The 19,015-nt window shown below is 45.3% G+C and overlaps 1 protein-coding gene across 1 annotated transcript; it reads left to right on the forward strand.

Annotated features, from left to right (window-relative positions):
• The first annotated feature begins 8,052 nt into the window (after positions 1–8,052).
• On the forward strand, positions 8,053–11,578 carry LOC140117055 (uncharacterized). Its single transcript, XM_072133485.1, has 3 exons — positions 8,053–8,270; positions 8,346–9,277; positions 9,643–11,578. The coding sequence occupies exons 1-2, from the start codon at positions 8,053–8,055 to the stop codon at positions 9,256–9,258; spliced, it is 1,131 nt and encodes a 376-aa protein (XP_071989586.1). The 3' UTR covers positions 9,259–9,277; positions 9,643–11,578.
• Positions 11,579–19,015: the final 7,437 nt, after the last annotated feature.

Genomic DNA, 19,015 nt, shown 5'->3' on the forward strand with positions numbered 1-19,015 from the left:
ATCCTTAACGGCTTTAAGCAAAGCTGGAAATTTATCCTTCTTTAATATGTGATAATCCGCTGGATCTTCCACATCAGAGGAAGATACATTCATATCAGAATCATTCTCAGATGAATCATAAAAACAACTGAACCAGAGGGGGATCTCCCTGTTACCTTCTCCCTTTTTGCATCATTGAATGCATTCGCAAGTTGATGCTTGAACCATGCAAAGAAATCTGCCGACAGGTTACTGGTAGGAGGAGGTGGAGAAATTCAGCCGTTACATAGATCGCCATCCATGTCATCTGACAGGGGATGTTGGCAGCTAGAGCAGAGTCTATGATGGGACTTGCGGGATCTCTTGCGGCCTGATCCTGAGTTAGAGGCTGACATCTAACAGGAAAAACAGATAATACAAGCAGAAATCATTATGCACATATTCACCAATAGAAAGGTGCGTAGGTCCGGGTTGATGGCAGAGTGCAACCTGAGACTAGGCTCGGGTGAGTTTTTAAACTTACCGCTCCTCCCCTTACTTCCAGTCATGCTGAGCGTGTAGAACGCCAATCCGGAACCTTTCTGCATTGTCTGCAGGGGAACACAAGGGGAGATGCACGTACCTGCCGAACCATAAATCGCGCGGGGCTGCGTGACGTCACTTCCGGTTTGCCCGAAATACCATCCAGCCTGGCGCCTGAGAGATGCTGAGGTCCCCAGAGGCAAGCCCACACCCGGATGGTATCATAACTCCCACGGCGTGTGACCACCGCAGCCGGATAAGGGGGTATAGGGGGGGATTAACACATGTGCCCCTCCGTTGCCCAGGAGGAGCACACCTTCGGAGCGAGGGACGCTACTACACAGCGTATACAATCCGGGTGTTAGGGCTTGGAACCCTTACTGCGTCTTACGTCTTGTCTCTTGGGAGAAAGTTTTTATGAAGTAATTATTTTGGGTGGGTTAATTTTATTTAAATGGCAGGTTCCCTTTGAGTTACATAAAGTAAATAGCGGGGATGTGCATGAAAACTGGCCACAAGAAATAAATATCAAATGTACATTTGTAAATTCCTTACTTTATTGTGATGCCATAGCACTGACATAAAAACATTTAAAAACATCTGGCCACAAATGCCATAGTTCAATGCATAAATGCATACAATACGTGCAATATGCTGACAACCCCCAATAGGTCCGGTGTGGACTAACTCTGGTGTGGATCTAGAAATCCTGGTCTGCTGGGACTAATTATGTATACAATGCAGATTGATCCGACAAATAAAGTGGCAAGTGCCTATAAAGTGATGAATGTGCATCTTATGCCATGAGCAGTCAAACACATGAAGTCCAAAACAGCATAAAAATGATATCACCGTGTTGATGTTGGGGGATGGAAGGTTGTGGCCCACGCGTTCCGCCTCCACAGGCTTCCTCAGGGGTATGATTTGTATGGGGTGCTGAGCGTTGTTTATACCCTAAAAGTAAGTGGCATAAGAGGACTCACCTGTGTGGTTCTCCTGTGTGAAGTCGCGTGTGGTGCGTGTGGTCGCGGCCGTGGAGGAGCGCACTGCGCATGCGCCCACCCAGTTCTCGCGAGACTGGCATAATCCTCCGCCTCCTGCTTGTGCCGGCCGCGCGTCACCAGGTAGGCGCACCCACAGCACGCCCCCCAGCGCCGCCCCGTGTATTTTCGTGAATCTTCAGCATTTGGTAAGTACAATAGAATAATTGCATGATAGTCACTGTAGGTGGCATGAATCATGGTGCGTATAGTGTTCAAAAAAGATACATCTGGAACGTAGGGGAACTTGTCTATAAATATATGATGACGTAAAGCCAAAGGTTAATAGATGTACATGTGTATATGTACATTGGGCGGAAAAAATGGCTCTTATTGAAGATGCCAATAAATATGAGTTGTGCCCCATCATATGTATAGACGCGGGGCATTAAACTCTCACGGCTGGATCTGAAAAGATGTGGTGATGTCGGCTACTGCGATATATAGGGGAATGAAAGTCTATATTTGTGCCGCTGATGTGATATAAGGTGAGAGAATTTTTTGAATGAAGTGGAAAAGATCCTTGTACTTGACATGTATAAGTAAATTGTAAACATATAGGTTCCCTTTGAGCTCATCCTCTGCCACAGTTTCAACAATATCAGTGTCCCGAGGATACAGATACTGTTGAAATAAGGAGGGGAAATTAAGATTATCATTGTAGTTTCTCTCCACAGCCCCCAAACAGGATCGCTTCCGGGATGGCTCATCAGTTAAATTCCTTCTACTTCCATTAATACTTACCTGGAGGTATCTGGACATCAGTGTATACCCAGGTAGTCAACATCTGTGCATTGATGTGTGTCCGTCCAGTAGCAACATAGATGAAATTCGCGTATCCGGGCTAAAAATGAAAGCCGGCATTGTCCAACAGTACTGCACAGCGGAGCAACCGCTGAGGAGTGTCCAAATACACCTCTGCCAAGACAGGGGATTGACAACTATTCAACAGTGGGTACGGTAAGTATTCAGACTTTCCGTATGTTTCACTTTAAATTTTTCACTCTTTGCTTGATTGCAGCTTTTTTGGAAGATCAAAAAAGTTATTTTTTTTTTGCTCAGTAATGTACACTTTGCGCCGCATCTTCAAAGGTGAAACTTCAGCCCAGAGCACTCTGGAAGTGAGTTGTATCCAGGATATCTATTTACTTGGCCGTATTTATCTTTCATTCAATTGCAACCGGTCATCGTGCCCCTATAACTAAAAAACACCCCCATAGCATGAGCATGATGCTGCCACCACCATGTATGACAGGTGATAAGCAGTACCTGGTTTTCTCCACATACATTCACCGGCCACTTTATTAGGTACACCATGCTAGTAACCGGTTGGACCCCCTTTTGCCTTCAGAACTGCCTCAATTCTTCGTGGCATAGATTCAACAAGGTGCTGGAAGCATTCCTCAGAGATTTTGGTCCATATTGACATGATGGCATCACACAGTTGCCGCAGATTTGTCGGCTGCACATCCATGATGCGAATCTCCCGTTCCACCACATCCCAAAGATGCTCTATTGGATTGAGATCTGGTGACTGTAGAGGCCATTTGAGTACAGTGAACACATTGTCATGTTCAAGAAACCAGTCTGAGATGATTCCAGCTTTATGACATGGCGCATTATCCTGCTGAAAGTAGCCATCAGATGTTGGGTACATTGTGGTCATAAAGGGATGGACATGATCAGCAACAATACTCAGGTAGGCTGTGGCGTTGCAACGATGCTCAATTGGTACCAAGGGGCCCAAAGAGTGCCAAGAAAATATTCCCCACACCATGACACCACCACCACCAGCCTGAACCGTTGATACAAGGCAGGATGGATCCATGCTTTCATGTTGTTGATGCCAAATTCTGACCATACCATCCGAATGTCGCAGCAGAAATCGAGACTCATCAGACCAGGCAACGTTTTTCCAATCTTCTACTGTCCAATTTCGATGAGCTTGTGCAAATTGTAGCTTCAGTTTCCTGTTCTTAGCTGAAAGGAGTGGCACCCCGTGTGGTCTTCTGCTGCTGTAGCCCATCTGCCTCAAAGTTCGACGTACTGTGCGTTCAGAGATGCTCTTCTGCCTTCCTTGGTTGTAACGGGTGGCGATTTGAGTCACTGTTGCCTTTCTATCAGCTCAAACCAGTCTGCCCATTCTCCTCTGACCTCTGGCATCAACAAGGCATTTCCGCCCACAGAACTGCCGCTCACTGGATGTTTTTTCTTTTCCGGACCATTCTCTGTAAATCCTAGAGATGGTTGTGCGTGAAAATCCCAGTAGATCAGCAGTTTCTGAAATACTCAGACCAGCCCTTCTGGCACCAACAACCATGCCACGTTCAAAGGCACTCAAATCACCTTTCTTCCCCATATTGATGCTCGGTTTGAACTGCAGGAGATTGTCTTGACCATGTCTACATGCCTAAATGCACTGAGTTGCCGCAATGTGATTTGCTGATTAGAAATTAAGTGTTAACGAGCAGTTGGACAGGTGTACCTAATAAAGTGGCCGGTGAGTGTATATCGTTTAGAATTCACTCCAAAAAGTTTAATCTTCCTTTTATCAGACCAGAGATTGACTCCCTACTGTATCTCTGGAGCTCAGCCACAGTGATCTTGAGGTTCTCCTTTACCTCTCTCACCAAGGCTCTTTTTAGTTTGGCTGGATGACCAGGTCAAGGAAGAATTGTGGTTGTCTCAAAATTCTTCCATTTAAAGGATTATGGAGGCCACTGTGCTCTTAGAAACCTTGAGTGCTGCAGAAATTTTTTTGTAACATTGGCTAGATCAGTGCCTTGCCACAGTTCTGTCTCTGAGCTCCTTGGGCAGTTCCTAAGACCTCGTGATTCTCATGTGCTCTGACGTGCACTATGAGCTGTGAAGTTTTTAAACAGATGTGTGTCTTTTCAAATCATGTCCAATCAGTTTGAAATGAAAGGTTCATTTAGATTGAAAGTCAAAATGAGCTTCTGTAAAACGAGTATAGAAAACACAGAGATGTAATTAAAAATATGTCTGAAATATCTGACATTATATCACATATCTTGTACAAAACAAGAAAAAAGGTTTATATGGGAAGGGGGCATTAGAGAGGAGCAACATAGCGAGAAGAGAAATAAAGCAGAAATAATAGGATGGGGTAATAAAGGGTAGCATAAAAAAGAGGGAAGTATCAACATTACCCTAAGAATACTTTCCATATTCCGGAGACCCAAGGAAGTCCAGCCATGGGGACCAGCATTAGAAATATTGAGTGGTGGTAATATGTAGGTCCACAGTAAGCTCCTCCATCCTCTAGATGTGTGCGATTTCCTCAAACCAGTCCGACATGTTGGGGACTCTGGTTGCTTCCAGAGTCTGGGGATCACTGTTCTGGCCACAACCAAGAGGTGGCTGAACAAGCAGGGCAAGAGTTTGCGGGTACGGAATAGGGAAAGCAAAACTAGAGTAGGTTCTCCCCAATTCCTGCTCCCATCTCTGGTAAAATGACAGAAGAGCGATAGGACACACTGCAGTCTGTGCAATCTATATTGCGGACACACACCCCTTCAATAAAGGCGGAAAGACGCATAGTTCTTCAAAAGGGGTAGGATCCCTACACAGGTGCAGTGCTGTCTTACTTGAGTTGTAGAAATGAACAAGCTGCTGATAGTCCCAGCAAGAAGGTTGTCGACTAGTAAGCAAAGTAGGAATGGGATTGATATTGGATGCAGGTAACACTGTTCTGAATGTCAGAGGAGGATCTTCCCTTGTCCTACCTAAAAACGACCCATCCCTACCTGGGGGAAATCTGGGCCACTTGTGATGGGAACCAGAGGGCCGTTAGAGGTAAAAAGTGACAGTCGTCTAAGGTTACAATGAACAGACACAATGAACAGTAGATCCAAGGGCCTATAAGCAGTGGCAGCAAGCCAAGTTAGGACTGTGAGCGGGAATGAGGTTTTAGCAGGATAAAAGCAGTCTAAGATCCACGTTGCTGCAGAGGCTATGAAATACGCCGTACAATCTTAGAGAGCCAACCCCCCTGAGTGTTTCCCACGGATCAAAATAGACTGTGCCACCCTAGCTGGAGATGACGCCCATAGAAATTTCCCCAGGAGAGAGGATAATTCCCGGAAGAAGCAGGTAAGCCAATAGGGTTGTCTAAAATAGGTATAATAGTTACAGTACAGTTTTCATTTTGATACTGTTGATGCGACCCAACCATGAAACTTGTAATTTTCTACACAATGCCAAGTCTTGTTTCAGAGATGCTATGAAGGGTATATAGTTCACTGTGTATGTATCCTTCAAATACGCAGGGACCTGTATTCCTAAATACTTCACTGAGCAATTTGCCCATGCAAAAGGGAACCTTTGTATGCTGCTCCTCTTCTATTTTTTTCTACTTTTCTTTATAGACTTGTGAATAGAGATGAGCGAACACACTCGTCCGAGCTTGATGCTCGTTCGAGCATTAGCGTACTCGTAACTGCTTGTTGCTCGGACGAATACTTCGCCAGCTCGAGAAAATGGCATCTCCCGCCATTTTGATTTTTGGCGGCCAGAAACAGAGCCAATCACAAGCCAGGAGCCTCTGCACTCCACCCAGCATGACGTGGTACCCTTACACGTCGATAGCAGTGGTTGGCTGGCCTGATCAGGTGACCCTGGAATAGACTAGCCCCTGCCCGCGCTGCTCGCATCATTCTCTGTCTGGATGCCGTTAGGGAGAGATCTGCTGCTGCTGCAGGTATAGCGTTAGGGTGTTATATTAGCTTAGTGTTAGGCACGAGTGAGTCTACAAGAGCCCAACAGCCCTTCTTAGGGCTACAATAGCGTTATATATATATTTATTTTTTATTTGTTTGCGGCTGGGCTTGCTTTCACTAGTAGTGCAGCTAGTACCATATTGTGAGGAATTTGCAGGGAGACTTGGGAACATTCTATTTAGCTCTTAGTGACACACATATCCATCTCAAACACCTAAGTGGGACAATTTATTAGGGGTTTGATTGAATTAGGCACGGTCTGGTGATTTTTTTTTTTTACTTTTATTTTTTTTCAAAACTAAAAGTCATCACAGGCAAAGTACAAAATCCAGTTGTGTGCTGTAAGTGTAGGTTACAAACTAGCCATGTCCTCGACGAGAACAGGTTGGAAGAGGCAGTGGTGGGGCCAGACGGAGAGGCAGGACCAGAGCTGGTGCATCTGCGCCAAATATTTCACGTAGGGATCATAGGAGAGAAAAACGAGATGCGTATAGATGACAAAAGTATGAACTTTATTGGTATAACATTTAAAACATACTTAAAAACCCAAAAAAGGTTTGGGTGCATATCACAAAGGCTCCCCAGAGCAACCTCATGCATAAACGGTATACAAACCGTGAGGAATACAGTACATAAGCAAAAAGTTGTAAAAAGTGCACACAGATATAGACTAGGACCAAGGAATATAGTTGGAAATATCAAAAAATGTATATATATATCAAAAAGTATATTATATCATACAATCAGTGTATACCAAGGTCCAAATAGCAGCAAATAAATACATAAAGTGCAAAGTTACATTACCAATTTAACAAGGTGCGATCCGGGGAGAGAAAGATGCCCCACGCGTATCGCCCGGCTCAGCGGGCTTCGTCAGGGGATGTCAGCACTGAGCAAGTGATATGCTTATATATCCTGAACGCTCCGCCGCGGCACAGCCCACTTCCGCCCTATCGTGACGTCACATCCGGTGACGCGCCTTCCGGATTTTGCCTCCCGAACCGGACAGAAGGTAATGCGTTCCAAAAGGCCGGATATGGCCAGTATAGCAGGTAAAGTCTGCGTTTCACCAGCTCTGACAGCGCAGGACTAATACGAAGGTCTCAAAAAAAAGGGGATCACCATCAAATTAGAGTATATCATCTACATGAGTTAATATACTTTGGTATCTTAATACAGAGTGGAGCAAAAAATGAAAAATAATAAAAAGTAGATGACATATAACAAAGCGGCGATAATCATGGTTTGATCCAAGGCTAAATATATAAAGGTTACCCAACGAGTATGTACAACAGACATTATAAATAAATAAACCAAGCTCCAGCCGACGAAGAGCGTTACTATAAACATAAGTGAATAAGTGAATAGAGTGTAACTAACATTATATTTATATTGGGGGTCTGAACGAAAAGTTATGTACTTATTTGGATTTCTTCCTTCAACCCCTAGTTACCGAATTATCCTCGTACGTTCGGGACACCACACATCTTATTCAGAGGATTGAAGAGTTCGAAACGTCAACTTCTATACTGCTGGTCACGCTTGATGTGGAAGCTTTGTACACGATCATTGGACACCAGGTAGGCATTGATGCCATTACATACTTCCTTGACAAGCAGTGGTCGATGGATAGGAGGCATGACTCCTTCTTGCTTGATCTCCTGCACCTGGTTTTACATCAAAATTACTTTCTTTTTGACCGAGTCTATTATAGACAGGTATCGGGTACGGCAATGGGGGCCAAATGTGCCCCCTCATATGCAAATTTATTCATGGGGTGGTGGGAGGAGAATGTGGTCTACCACCTTGACGCCTTTAAGACCTGGGTAGCAGGGTGGTATCGTTACATCGATGACATTCTCCTTCTGTGGTCAGGTACCCATGAGGACTGCCACGACTTCATCAATCAACTTAACACCAACCCATGGAACATAAAATTGACTGCCCACATCTCAGACGTGTCAGTGGACTTCCTGGATATCCAAATCAGGTACGTACACCCCAAATTAACCACCTCCTTATATCGTAAAGAAACGGCCTCTAATAGCCTCTTACATTTTTCTAGCTTCCACCCAACCCATCTTAAGAACGGTATACCCACGGGACAATTTTTTCGGGTTAAACGGAACTGTAGCAATGAAGAAGATTTTAAACAACATGCATATGATCTAACCTCCCGTTTCAGGGACAGAGGCTATCCTCGCAAGACCATTTCCAAGGGCTTCCTTCGAGCTAAGAACAGCGAACGTTGCCAGCTACTTCAAACCAAAGTACGACCGGTAGATCCTAGACCGAGACTGATTACAACTTATAACAATCAGTGGACAGAAATACATGGCATTCTAAGAAAAAATTGGAACATCCTTAGGAGTGACAACAGACTCATCCCGTTTCTCACAGACAAACCACACATCACAGCCAGACGCTCAAAGAACCTAAAGGACGCTTTGACTAATAGCCACTTTCAACGCCCTCTGACTCCTCTGGGACGAGGAACACGTCTACTGGGCTCTTTCCCATGTGGAGAATGTTCCGTCTGCCCCTTCGTCTTACGATCTGAGTGCTTCGAAGACCAGACATTGAAGAGAAAATATAAAATTAGGAGCTACATCAATTGTAAAACAAAGGGAGTTATTTATATTCTAATATGCCCCTGTCGCAAATTATATGTGGGTCAGACCACACAGGAGCTCCGAAAGAGATGCCAACAGCATCTGTCAACAATTCGGACGGCCTCCTCGGACCAACAAAAGGGCAAAAAGCTGACCTCGGTTGCTCTTCATTTTCTACGGTTTCATGGAGGTTGTTCACGGGGCCTCAAGATTGTTGGCTTGGAAAAAGTCACACTTAACAACAGGGGGGGCGACATCGTCCCACTTCTATTGCGCAATGAATCCAGGTGGATTTACATGCTGAACACCATGGCTCCTAATGGATTGAACGAGGAACTTCTTTTCACGGGACACTACAGAACATAGATCCACATTCATCTTAATGGTATGTCACCTCTATTTTCAATTCTTGTCCCGCTTTCCCCAAATGCAACATGTAGACATCATTACATATTTTTTTGACATGTAATATATATACTTCACCTCACGTTCTCATTATTCCACACATTCTTTTACCACCAATATAACACACCATCACATTTGTTGTTCACCTTAGTCTTTCTCCCTCTTATATTCACCACTATTTTTATACTTCTTTTGCATTGATACTTTATATCTTGTTCGGCTGGTATATGATTTGTACACGCTCTGGACCCCCTACTGGCATTTTTCTACATTGGGCCCCTTATGATTTATATACACTGTGTTTTTGGTTTTCATCTATTAATTCTTTGCTTTTTCTTTCTTAAGCTATTTACGTTTATGATTCTGCCACTTTGTTTTGGGGAAGCCTGTTCGATCCAGTTGAACTCATCTGCTACACGGAAGAACTGATCCACCGCTATTCCTTACATTCCAGCTGCCATTAACTGGCTATGTTCTACACTATGTATCCTGACTCTGTCTCCCTTTTTTTCCATGGACTTTTTGTCACTAATAATTAACTGTCTGCATTTTCACCCTTGAGCGCAGTATATGTAGCATAAATACGTTTTATTCATTGTCCGACCGACCCGGGGTTTGGGTTCTGCTATCATATTAATAATGTGATCATTCTCTCTAACATATTTTGATAACTAGATCAACATTCTTTGACTTGTATATCGTCTGTTTAGTCTCAATGATAATATCTGTTACGTTCTTGTGTGTCCTGGACGCTCCGTTGTGGCTCAGCTCACGATATTTTTTGTTCCGCCTCCGTTGTCTCTGTCGCTTCTTGGTGCTCGCTTTTATAATATATAGTAATATCCTTCATAAATATAACATTTGCCGCACACTTTAGTGTGGGCCCACTTTTTAGTATGCCTAGCTTCAGACACTTAGCACTTTAGACGTCAGCACGATGTATTATATACCTTGATAAGTTTTTTAACCTGCCACTTTGGGTTTACAACTCCTCCTTTTTTAGATGTTTAAACACTTTAAAAAGAAAATGTTTGTAATTATATTGCTCTCTCACAGCATCCTGCTTTTTCTTTTGACACTACTTACCCGTATTAGATCTATGCACTTTGTTGATATGGGAAACTCCTGAATACGTTCATATGTTCCGTCGTAGATTTCTTATATATTTCACCTGATTTTTTTCACCAATACTTACCATGTTTGGAGTCCTACAGCCCTACAGATACTTACTATGATTGGAGTTTTACAGCTATACACTGATATACGTTTCTTTTACTTACTGATGCTTCCTCGTCGATTGGAGCTTGGTGCATCCCTCTTGGCTGCACTTTTGTGTAATTGCGAAATTGCTGTATATATTAGTACCTGGGATTATCTCCAACATGTATTGTCTGTAGTTTATCCATACTAGTTCTTCTGTATCTACAACGTTCGATAAATATACTCTTTGGTCATCTTTTTCGCTATAGACAAATCCAACCTATAGACAAGGGGAACTAGTGGATTTGCGTTTATGTTTCGCCGTGGATCTTCTGTAAATTTCACTATATCCTATATTGACACTTACCATGATCATAGCCTTGTAGCTATATTTATTCTTCTTTTTTCGTCGATATCTGTGATATTTCTTACCAGTAGGGTTTCCATTTAGACTCCGTCTATAATGTTAGTTACACTCTATTCACTTATTCACTTATGTTTATAGTAACGCTCTTCGTCGGCTGGAGCTTGGTTTATTTATTTATAATGTCTGTTGTACATACTCGTTGGGTAACCTTTATATATTTAGCCTTGGATCAAACCATGATTATCGCCGCTTTGTTATATGTCATCTACTTTTTATTATTTTTCATTTTTTGCTCCACTCTGTATTAAGATACCAAAGTATATTAACTCATGTAGATGATATACTCTAATTTGATGGTGATCCCCTTTTTTTTGAGACCTTCGTATTAGTCCTGCGCTGTCAGAGCTGGTGAAACGCAGACTTTACCTGCTATACTGGCCATATCCGGCCTTTTGGAACGCATTACCTTCTGTCCGGTTCGGGAGGCAAAATCCGGAAGGCGCGTCACCGGATGTGACGTCACGATAGGGCGGAAGTGGGCTGTGCCGCGGCGGAGCGTTCAGGATATATAAGCATATCACTTGCTCAGTGCTGACATCCCCTGACGAAGCCCGCTGAGCCGGGCGATACGCGTGGGGCATCTTTCTCTCTCCGGATCGCACCTTGTTAAATTGGTAATGTAACTTTGCACTTTATGTATTTATTTGCTGCTATTTGGACCTTGGTATACACTGATTGTATGATATAATATACTTTTTGATATATATATACATTTTTTGATATTTCCAACTATATTCCTTGGTCCTAGTCTATATCTGTGTGCACTTTTTACAACTTTTTGCTTATGTACTGTATTCCTCACGGTTTGTATACCGTTTATGCATGAGGTTGCTCTGGGGAGCCTTTGTGATATGCACCCAAACCTTTTTTGGGTTTTTAAGTATGTTTTAAATGTTATACCAATAAAGTTCATACTTTTGTCATCTATACGCATCTCGTTTTTCTCTCCTATGATCCCAATATTTTTTAGATGTGTGATGAAACCCTCTCATCTTTGAGTATTGTCACCCCACTATTTCTAAAGTAACAAATATTTCACGTAGTGAAGCTCCCGTGGTGAGGGCTAGATTTTCGGAAGTCTGGAGGTTCTTTAAAGAAACACCGGATGACTGACGGACTGTGGTGTGCAACCTGTGCCACACCAGGATCAACAGGGCTTCCACCACCAGTATGCGCAGTAATGCTAAACACCTCCGGACGGGCACACCACTGCTCCTTCCCCTGTGTCATCTGCTGCCTCTGCTAGTCAGCCCCCTGCCCAGGACCCCGGCCCAAACACCTCCCGTGCGAAAACCACACCTTCGCCTCCACAATCCTCCACAGCATCCACCAATGTCTCCATGCACAGCGTCCAGCTCTCTATACCCCAGACGCTTGAGCGCAAGAGGAAATAGAGTGCAACTCACCCACACGCCCAAGCCCTGCACCAGCACGTGTCAGACAACATCATCCGTGCCCTGACCAACGCCGTTTCTGACAAGGTCCACCTGACCACTGACACGTGGATGAGTGCTGCCGGGCAGGGCCACTATATATCGCTGACGGCACATTGGGTTAACTTGGTGGAGGCTGGGACCGAGTCTGACCCTGGGGCTGGTCATATACTGCCGACGCCGAGGATTGCGGGGCCTACCTCGGTCCAGGTCTCTCAGGCCTACTATGCCTCCTCCTCCCACCCCTCCTCCACCAAATTACCATCCGTGGGCATGGCGCCATCAGTCGGTAGCTCTAGGCACAGCAGCGGTGCCGTCGCTAAGCGACAGCAGGCGGTGCTCAAACTGCTGAGCCTAGGCGATAAAAGGCACACCGCCCAAGAGCTATTACAGGGCATCACGGCGCAGACTGATCTGTGGCTGGCACAGCTGAACCTGAAGCCAGGCATGGTTGTGTGTGACAATGGCCGTAACCTGGTGGCAGCTCTGCAACTCGGCAGACTTACACATGTGCCATGCCTGGCCCATGTGTTAAATCTCATAGTTCAGCGGTTCCTCAAGACATACCTCAATCTGTCTGATTTGCTCACGAAGGTGCGCCGCATCTGTGCGCATTTCAGGAAGTCCAGCACAGATGCTGCCACTCTCAGGGCAGCGCAGCGCCGCCTCCAACTGCCCGCTCACGACTGTTGTGCGACGTGCCCACGAGGTGGAATTCAACATTAACCATGTTATCCAGAGTTTACCAGCAGCGCAGAGCGATTGTAGACTGCCAGATGTCAACTTCCACCAGAACTGGTAGTTAGGTCAGTCAGCTTCCTCAAGTCTACAATGAGGAGTGGACGTGGATGTCTGATATCTGTCAGGTGCTGAGTAACTTTGAGGAGTCAACACAGATGGTCAGTGGCGATGCCGCCATCATCAGCCTCACCATCCCGCTGCTTGGCCTGTTGAAAAACTCTCTGTTGAAGTCGGAAGCTTTGCGCTCGTCACAAGAGACGGGGGAAGAAGATTCCCTTGTTGATAGCCAAAGCACCCTCAGGTCTGTTTCTCAGCGCATATCGTAGGAGGTGGAGGAGGATGAGGAGGAAGAGGAGGAGAATGTTGGTGAGACAGAAGAGGGGAGCATTGCTCAGTCCTTCACTGTTCAGCGTGTATGGGCAGAAGAAGAGGAGTTGGAGAAGGAGGAAATGGGCAGTCAGGCCAGTGAGGGGAGTGAATTCTTGCGCGTTGGGACTCTGGCGCATATGGCAGATTTCATGCTAGGCTGCCTATCCCGTGACCCTCGCATTCAAAGAATTTATTCCAGCACCGATTACTGGATATTCACTCTCCTGGACCCAAGGTACAAGCAAAATATTTCCACTCTCATCCCTGGAGAGGAAAGGAGTGTAAGAATGTATGAATACCAGCAGGCCCTGGTGCACAAGCTGTAACAGTATTTCCCTTCTGACAGCGCTAGCGGAAGAGGGCGTACTTCTGCGGGACAAGTAGCGAGAGTAGGCGAGCAGGCAGCTTGTCCAGCACTGGCAGGGGTACGCTTTACAAGGCCTTTGCCAGTTTTATGTCACCCCAGCAAGACACTGTCACCTGTCCCCAGTCTCGGTAGAGTAGGGCTGATCTTTACAGAAAGATGGTGAGGGAGTACGTAGCTGACCATACCATCGTCCTAAATGATCACACAGCTCCCTACAACTACTGGGTTTCAAAGCTGGACATGTGGCACGAACTGGCGCTGTACGCCTTGGAGGTTCTTGCCTGCCCTGCCGCTAGCGTGTTGTCCGAGCGGGTTTTCAGTGCAGCTGGTGGCATCATCACCGATAAGCATACACGCCTGTCGACTGACAGCGCTGACAGGCTGACGCTTATCAAGATGAAAAGCCTGGATTTCTCAGGATTTCCATTCTCCACCAGGTGAAAGAAGCTCAACCTGAATAATGTATGCACTCCTCCTCCTCATTTTCCTCCTTCTCCTCCTCTTTGTACACTAAAGCAGAGAAAACTGGCTATTTTTTGCCAGGGCAAACTGGCTCTAGCTATAGTACTCTATGTATTTAATTTTTCTGAAGGGCCACCTACCCGGTCCTCTTGTTTGAAAACTTTTTTGGACTGCCACATACAGGCACTATCCAAATTTAATTGTCTCCATAGCAGCCTCCACACGTCGTCCTTATAGCTGCCGCCACACGTTGTCTCCATTGCTACCTCCACACATCATCTCCATAGCTGCCTCCCAAAGTCGTCCATATAGCTTCCTCCATACATCGTCCCCTTAGCAAACGAGCTGTGTCAGGCAGAATTTTGGGTTGTTTTCATGGCTTTCACATCAAACTTGTTAACTTTGTCACCACCCTGCTGTGTTATCCACAAAATATACTGGCAAACTTTTATCATTTACCGATATTATTTCAGCGCTTCTTGCGCATCTGTTTACATTCCCCTCACCCACCATAACCAAGCCAATTGCTTATAAGAACAGTACTACACTTGATCTTATACAAAAGGTTCTTAGAAGTGCTGTTTGTAGCCCCCGCCTGCTTTGAAAATGATACTTTTTTCAAAGTAAACGCTTCTGGCCCCCAAGCCCATTTTGGGTGGGGAGGAACTGAGAGACAGGGGCTTGGACAGGCGAAAACTCGCCTGGCAGCGGACCGCCAGCTCCATCCCAAGATTAGGAAGCCTCAGAGGCATCCATGCATACTGCCCCTTCTGTTTCCTGTCCATTTCGCCTCCACGATCCTCCACAGTGTCCACCAATGTCTCCATACGCAACTTTCAACTGTCTATACCGCAGATGCTGGAGCGCTAGAGGATATACAGCACATCATCCCCTTATCAAATGAGCTGTGTCAGGCAGAATTTTCGGGTGTTTCACCAGATACGTTATGGAACTTGGTCACTATGTCGCCACCATGCTGTGTTATCGACTAAATATACCGTAGGAAATCATTTCAACGCTTCTTGCTCACCTCCTTTGGTTCCTCTCCGCCGCCTTAACCAGGCAAAATACTGATACATACAGTGCTACAAGTTATCTTCGCCAAAAGGAATTTTTTAAATTGGTTCGAAGCCTGAGTCCATTTGGGGTATGTCGCCATGCCACTCTCTAGCCTGCCGCTGCTGCCGCTACCTCTGCATGCCATCTTCTATAGTGTCAGTGTCAATTATTGGATGTTTTAGATGCTATCTAGCCTCATTCGGTCACTCTGTCATCGCCATGCTGTTGCCCATAATTTTGGCATAATGGTGCGATTAAGCAGCCTCAGAGGCATCCATGCATGCTGTCCCTGCTGTTTCCTGTCCATTTCCGTGGTGTTTTCATCAATTTCTGAGGTTTCCAGGTGTTTGGCCAAGCTTCCCTGTGCAGACCCTTGGTCCCCTTGAAAAATGCTCGAGTCTCCCATTGACTTCAATGGGGTTCGTTATTCGAGACGAGCACTCGAGCATCGGGAGAAGTTTGTCTCGAATAACGAGCACCCGAGCATTTTAGTGCTCGCTCATCTCTACTTGTGAAACCAAATTAACTTGCGCAGTGCTGATTTTGCCCAGGGCAGGAGTGAGACTTGAAATCAGCAGTTGTCTGAGTCATTCCTCGCAATGTGCTTTCAACTAATTTGAACTACATGACCAATGCACACTAAAAGAGGATATCATAAATCCTCCCCTAACAGTTGGAGGTACTGCTGAGATCCCCGTGAAGTAGGACCAGAACGCCTCCCACTTACGGCACCGCTTGCAGCCTCGGGATCACCGCTCCCCATTCAGGACTGATCAACCCACCATCATGGTAAGTTTCAGATTACATATGTTAACCTGTTGCTTGCCTGTGACTCGAGGGGTGGTGATACTGTGGTTGTAGGTATCTGGGATTTTCATACAGAGACACGGGACTGTCTCTGTCTGGGACTTTGGTACAGGCCGCCAGGATAGTGGATAAATAGGCCAGGTGTCAGGGATTTTGGCAAGCAATTAGGACAGGATTGAGATAATTAAGGGGGGCCTTCTGATAAGACTCTGTAACCGACACGCAGTGAGCTAAGTCTCTGTAACTGGTGATTGGTGAGTTGGAAGGTCAGCTCTTATACCGGTGAGCAGCTGCACCGGTAAGGGTCTCGGGATAAATTATGCTGCGGTCTTGGAAGAGAAAGAACGTCCTCCCGGAGGGAGCTACTGGCATGCTAGCGATAGATCAGAGCAGGGAAGGGAAAGATGCACAGACAGAAGGTTGGCTTGATGTAAGTTGGATGTTGAGTTAAGTAGGACTGTTGGAAAAGTGCAAAGTTGACATAATGGAACATAAGGGCTGGTAGCATTGTGGTGAAAACAAAAGTGATACAGGCAGTCCCCTACTTAAGAACACTCGACTTACATACGACCCCTAATTACAAACGGACCTCTGGATATTGGTACTTTATTGTACTTTAGTCCTAAGCTACAATGATCAGCTGAAACAGTTATCAAATGGGTCTGTAATGAAGCTTCTTATGACAACCCAACATTTTTAAAATCCAATTGTCACAGAGATTAAAAAAGTTCTGGCTGGGATTACAATGATAAAATATACAGTTCCGACTTACATACAAACTCAACTTAAGAACAAACCTACAGACCCTATCTTGTATGTAACCCGGGGACTGCCTGTAGTGAAGTTTTGAAGGTTTTGCATGTGTCATACTCTCTTGAATGTACAAGTGAGTAACTTGATCAGATTTGCAAACAGACACTTAGAGCCTCTGGATTTGACGGACGGACTAGGACAGAGTGACAGGAATCCTTCAGAGTGCCCATTGAAGAAAGAGACAGGCGATAAGGGACATTTCAAAGTTTTTGATGTGGAAAGAATTTGAGAAGAAAAAAAAAATTTTATTATATTTTCCTCCCTGGAAAAAGGTAAGAAGATGGCCTCTAGGACCCAGACCAGTACCGTCTTAGACTCCAACCCTGTATCTGGTGGTTAGAGAAGATGACATGCCCTACCATCCTTCAGTGGTGGCTATCTTAGAACTGTTAATTGCATATGACTCTACTCTGTTGGCAGCCATAAAGGCTGGTTGAGGATAATAGTTGGAGAAAACAACTGTTTTCATTGTAGTTTAGCATCTGAGAACCCTTGGAGAGTCTTGACAGATGTCTGTAATAAGAGCCGGCAAAGGGTGATATTTCACTAATTCCAGATTTCTGCTAAGATAATTCTTGGAGTGGGAAGTTGTTTTGGTTTATTATGAACCAGTTAAAACTTATTTCATCCTGCCATTTGTAGAAAAATTACTATAAAAAGTGTTGCAATGTCTTTGGTACCTGCTTTCTGGAGTTTAAAGGGTAAAACAAGGGAGATCGCGGGGACTCCAAAAATCTGGGCTGTTTTGGCTGGGAATGCTGTGTCTGTGTTATCTTGGTAACCATGTAAATGAGGGACAGCCGGAGGGTGGGTGGCGGGTATGGGCCAGTGAAGCTACGGAATCTGCTTTTTGTTATGCTCAGAACTTACAGGCAAATGACCTTAAAGTGAAGAATTTCTCCAGATTGAGCAATTGGTGATGCAAGAATGCAGTTTGCCCTGTATGCCATGCGATGTCCCCCTGTGTACTCCACGAACAGACTAAGTGACGACAAGCCCCAACTCTAAGACAGAACCTTTGACTTTAGTTTCCTTTGTGACTAAACCCCAACACTTAATCAAAGTGTACCTGACTTGTTTGAAACACTGCAGTCTGGCCAGAACTTTATAGATAGCACAGAACGCGGGGCTAGAAATAGTTAAGGAGGAATCCCATATGTCTAGATGAGAAAAAGCGGAGATGTAGACGATTAAGTGAAGAGTTCCACAGATACTGTTTACAGCTTTTGGACACGTGGGGTATGACCTGACCCCATGTGTAATGTACACCAAATGCACTTTGCCAGCTGTTTTGTAATTGTTACCAAAAGTGTTAACATACTAAGGACATCTCTGCCAGACTGACGTACAGTGGGACCGACAAGACTGACAGGAGAATCAGAGACCAGGAGCAGCAGTTTCCCAGACCACTGCCAAACTGAGACTGTTCTGGAAGTACCAGCCGATAGACCCAAGTAGGCCTGCTTCAACGGCGGGGAGGAGACATTTCCAAAGTGACTAGAGTGAAGTGAAGGAAACTGAAACGCCCCCAATAGGGTGGGACTAGGGGGGTTGGTAACAGACGACAAGCACACCCTCCCCAATACTGTTTCTGTGCCTCTATTATACAGGTTTGCCAGGATGCATCTATTGACCTTATGTGTTTTCTGTTCCAGAAGGGTTGCAAAGCTTCCGAAGACAAACTCCAGTACTGCCAGGAGAAGGTGGTCTTCCTAGGCCACTACTTCTCAGCCATAGGCAGACACCTGACAGAGGAAAGAAAGCTGGCAGTCCAGAATATGCCCCTGTCCCGAGGCCCTACGCCTTTTCACATGTTTCTTGGACTGGCCAGCTCCTGCAGGCTTGGGATAAGTTCTGCTGCCTCCAGCCTGATGCTGCCCCTTTATGACTGCATTGCCTCTTCCCCTTTTGCCCTGAGACAGGAGGCAATTGATGCATTCCATAGCCTTAAGCTGGCAAATCCTGTCTGCCCCGGTCCTAGCCACACTGGAACAAACCTTTTATTTTGCACTGAGTATCTAGGCCATGCCACAGCCCAGG

The sequence above is a fragment of the Engystomops pustulosus genome, chromosome 2 (genome assembly GCF_040894005.1).
Source record: "Engystomops pustulosus chromosome 2, aEngPut4.maternal, whole genome shotgun sequence".
Classification (NCBI taxonomy): domain Eukaryota; kingdom Metazoa; phylum Chordata; class Amphibia; order Anura; family Leptodactylidae; genus Engystomops; species Engystomops pustulosus.

Bases quoted from the DNA above. Each gene is read 5' to 3' on its own strand.
- LOC140117055 (XM_072133485.1), top strand. From the start codon at position 8,053: ATGGGGTGGTGGGAGGAGAATGTGGTCTACCACCTTGACGCCTTTAAG. The intron at 8,271-8,345 runs GTACGTACACCC...ACATTTTTCTAG, and splicing joins TTCCTGGATATCCAAATCAG to CTTCCACCCAACCCATCTTA.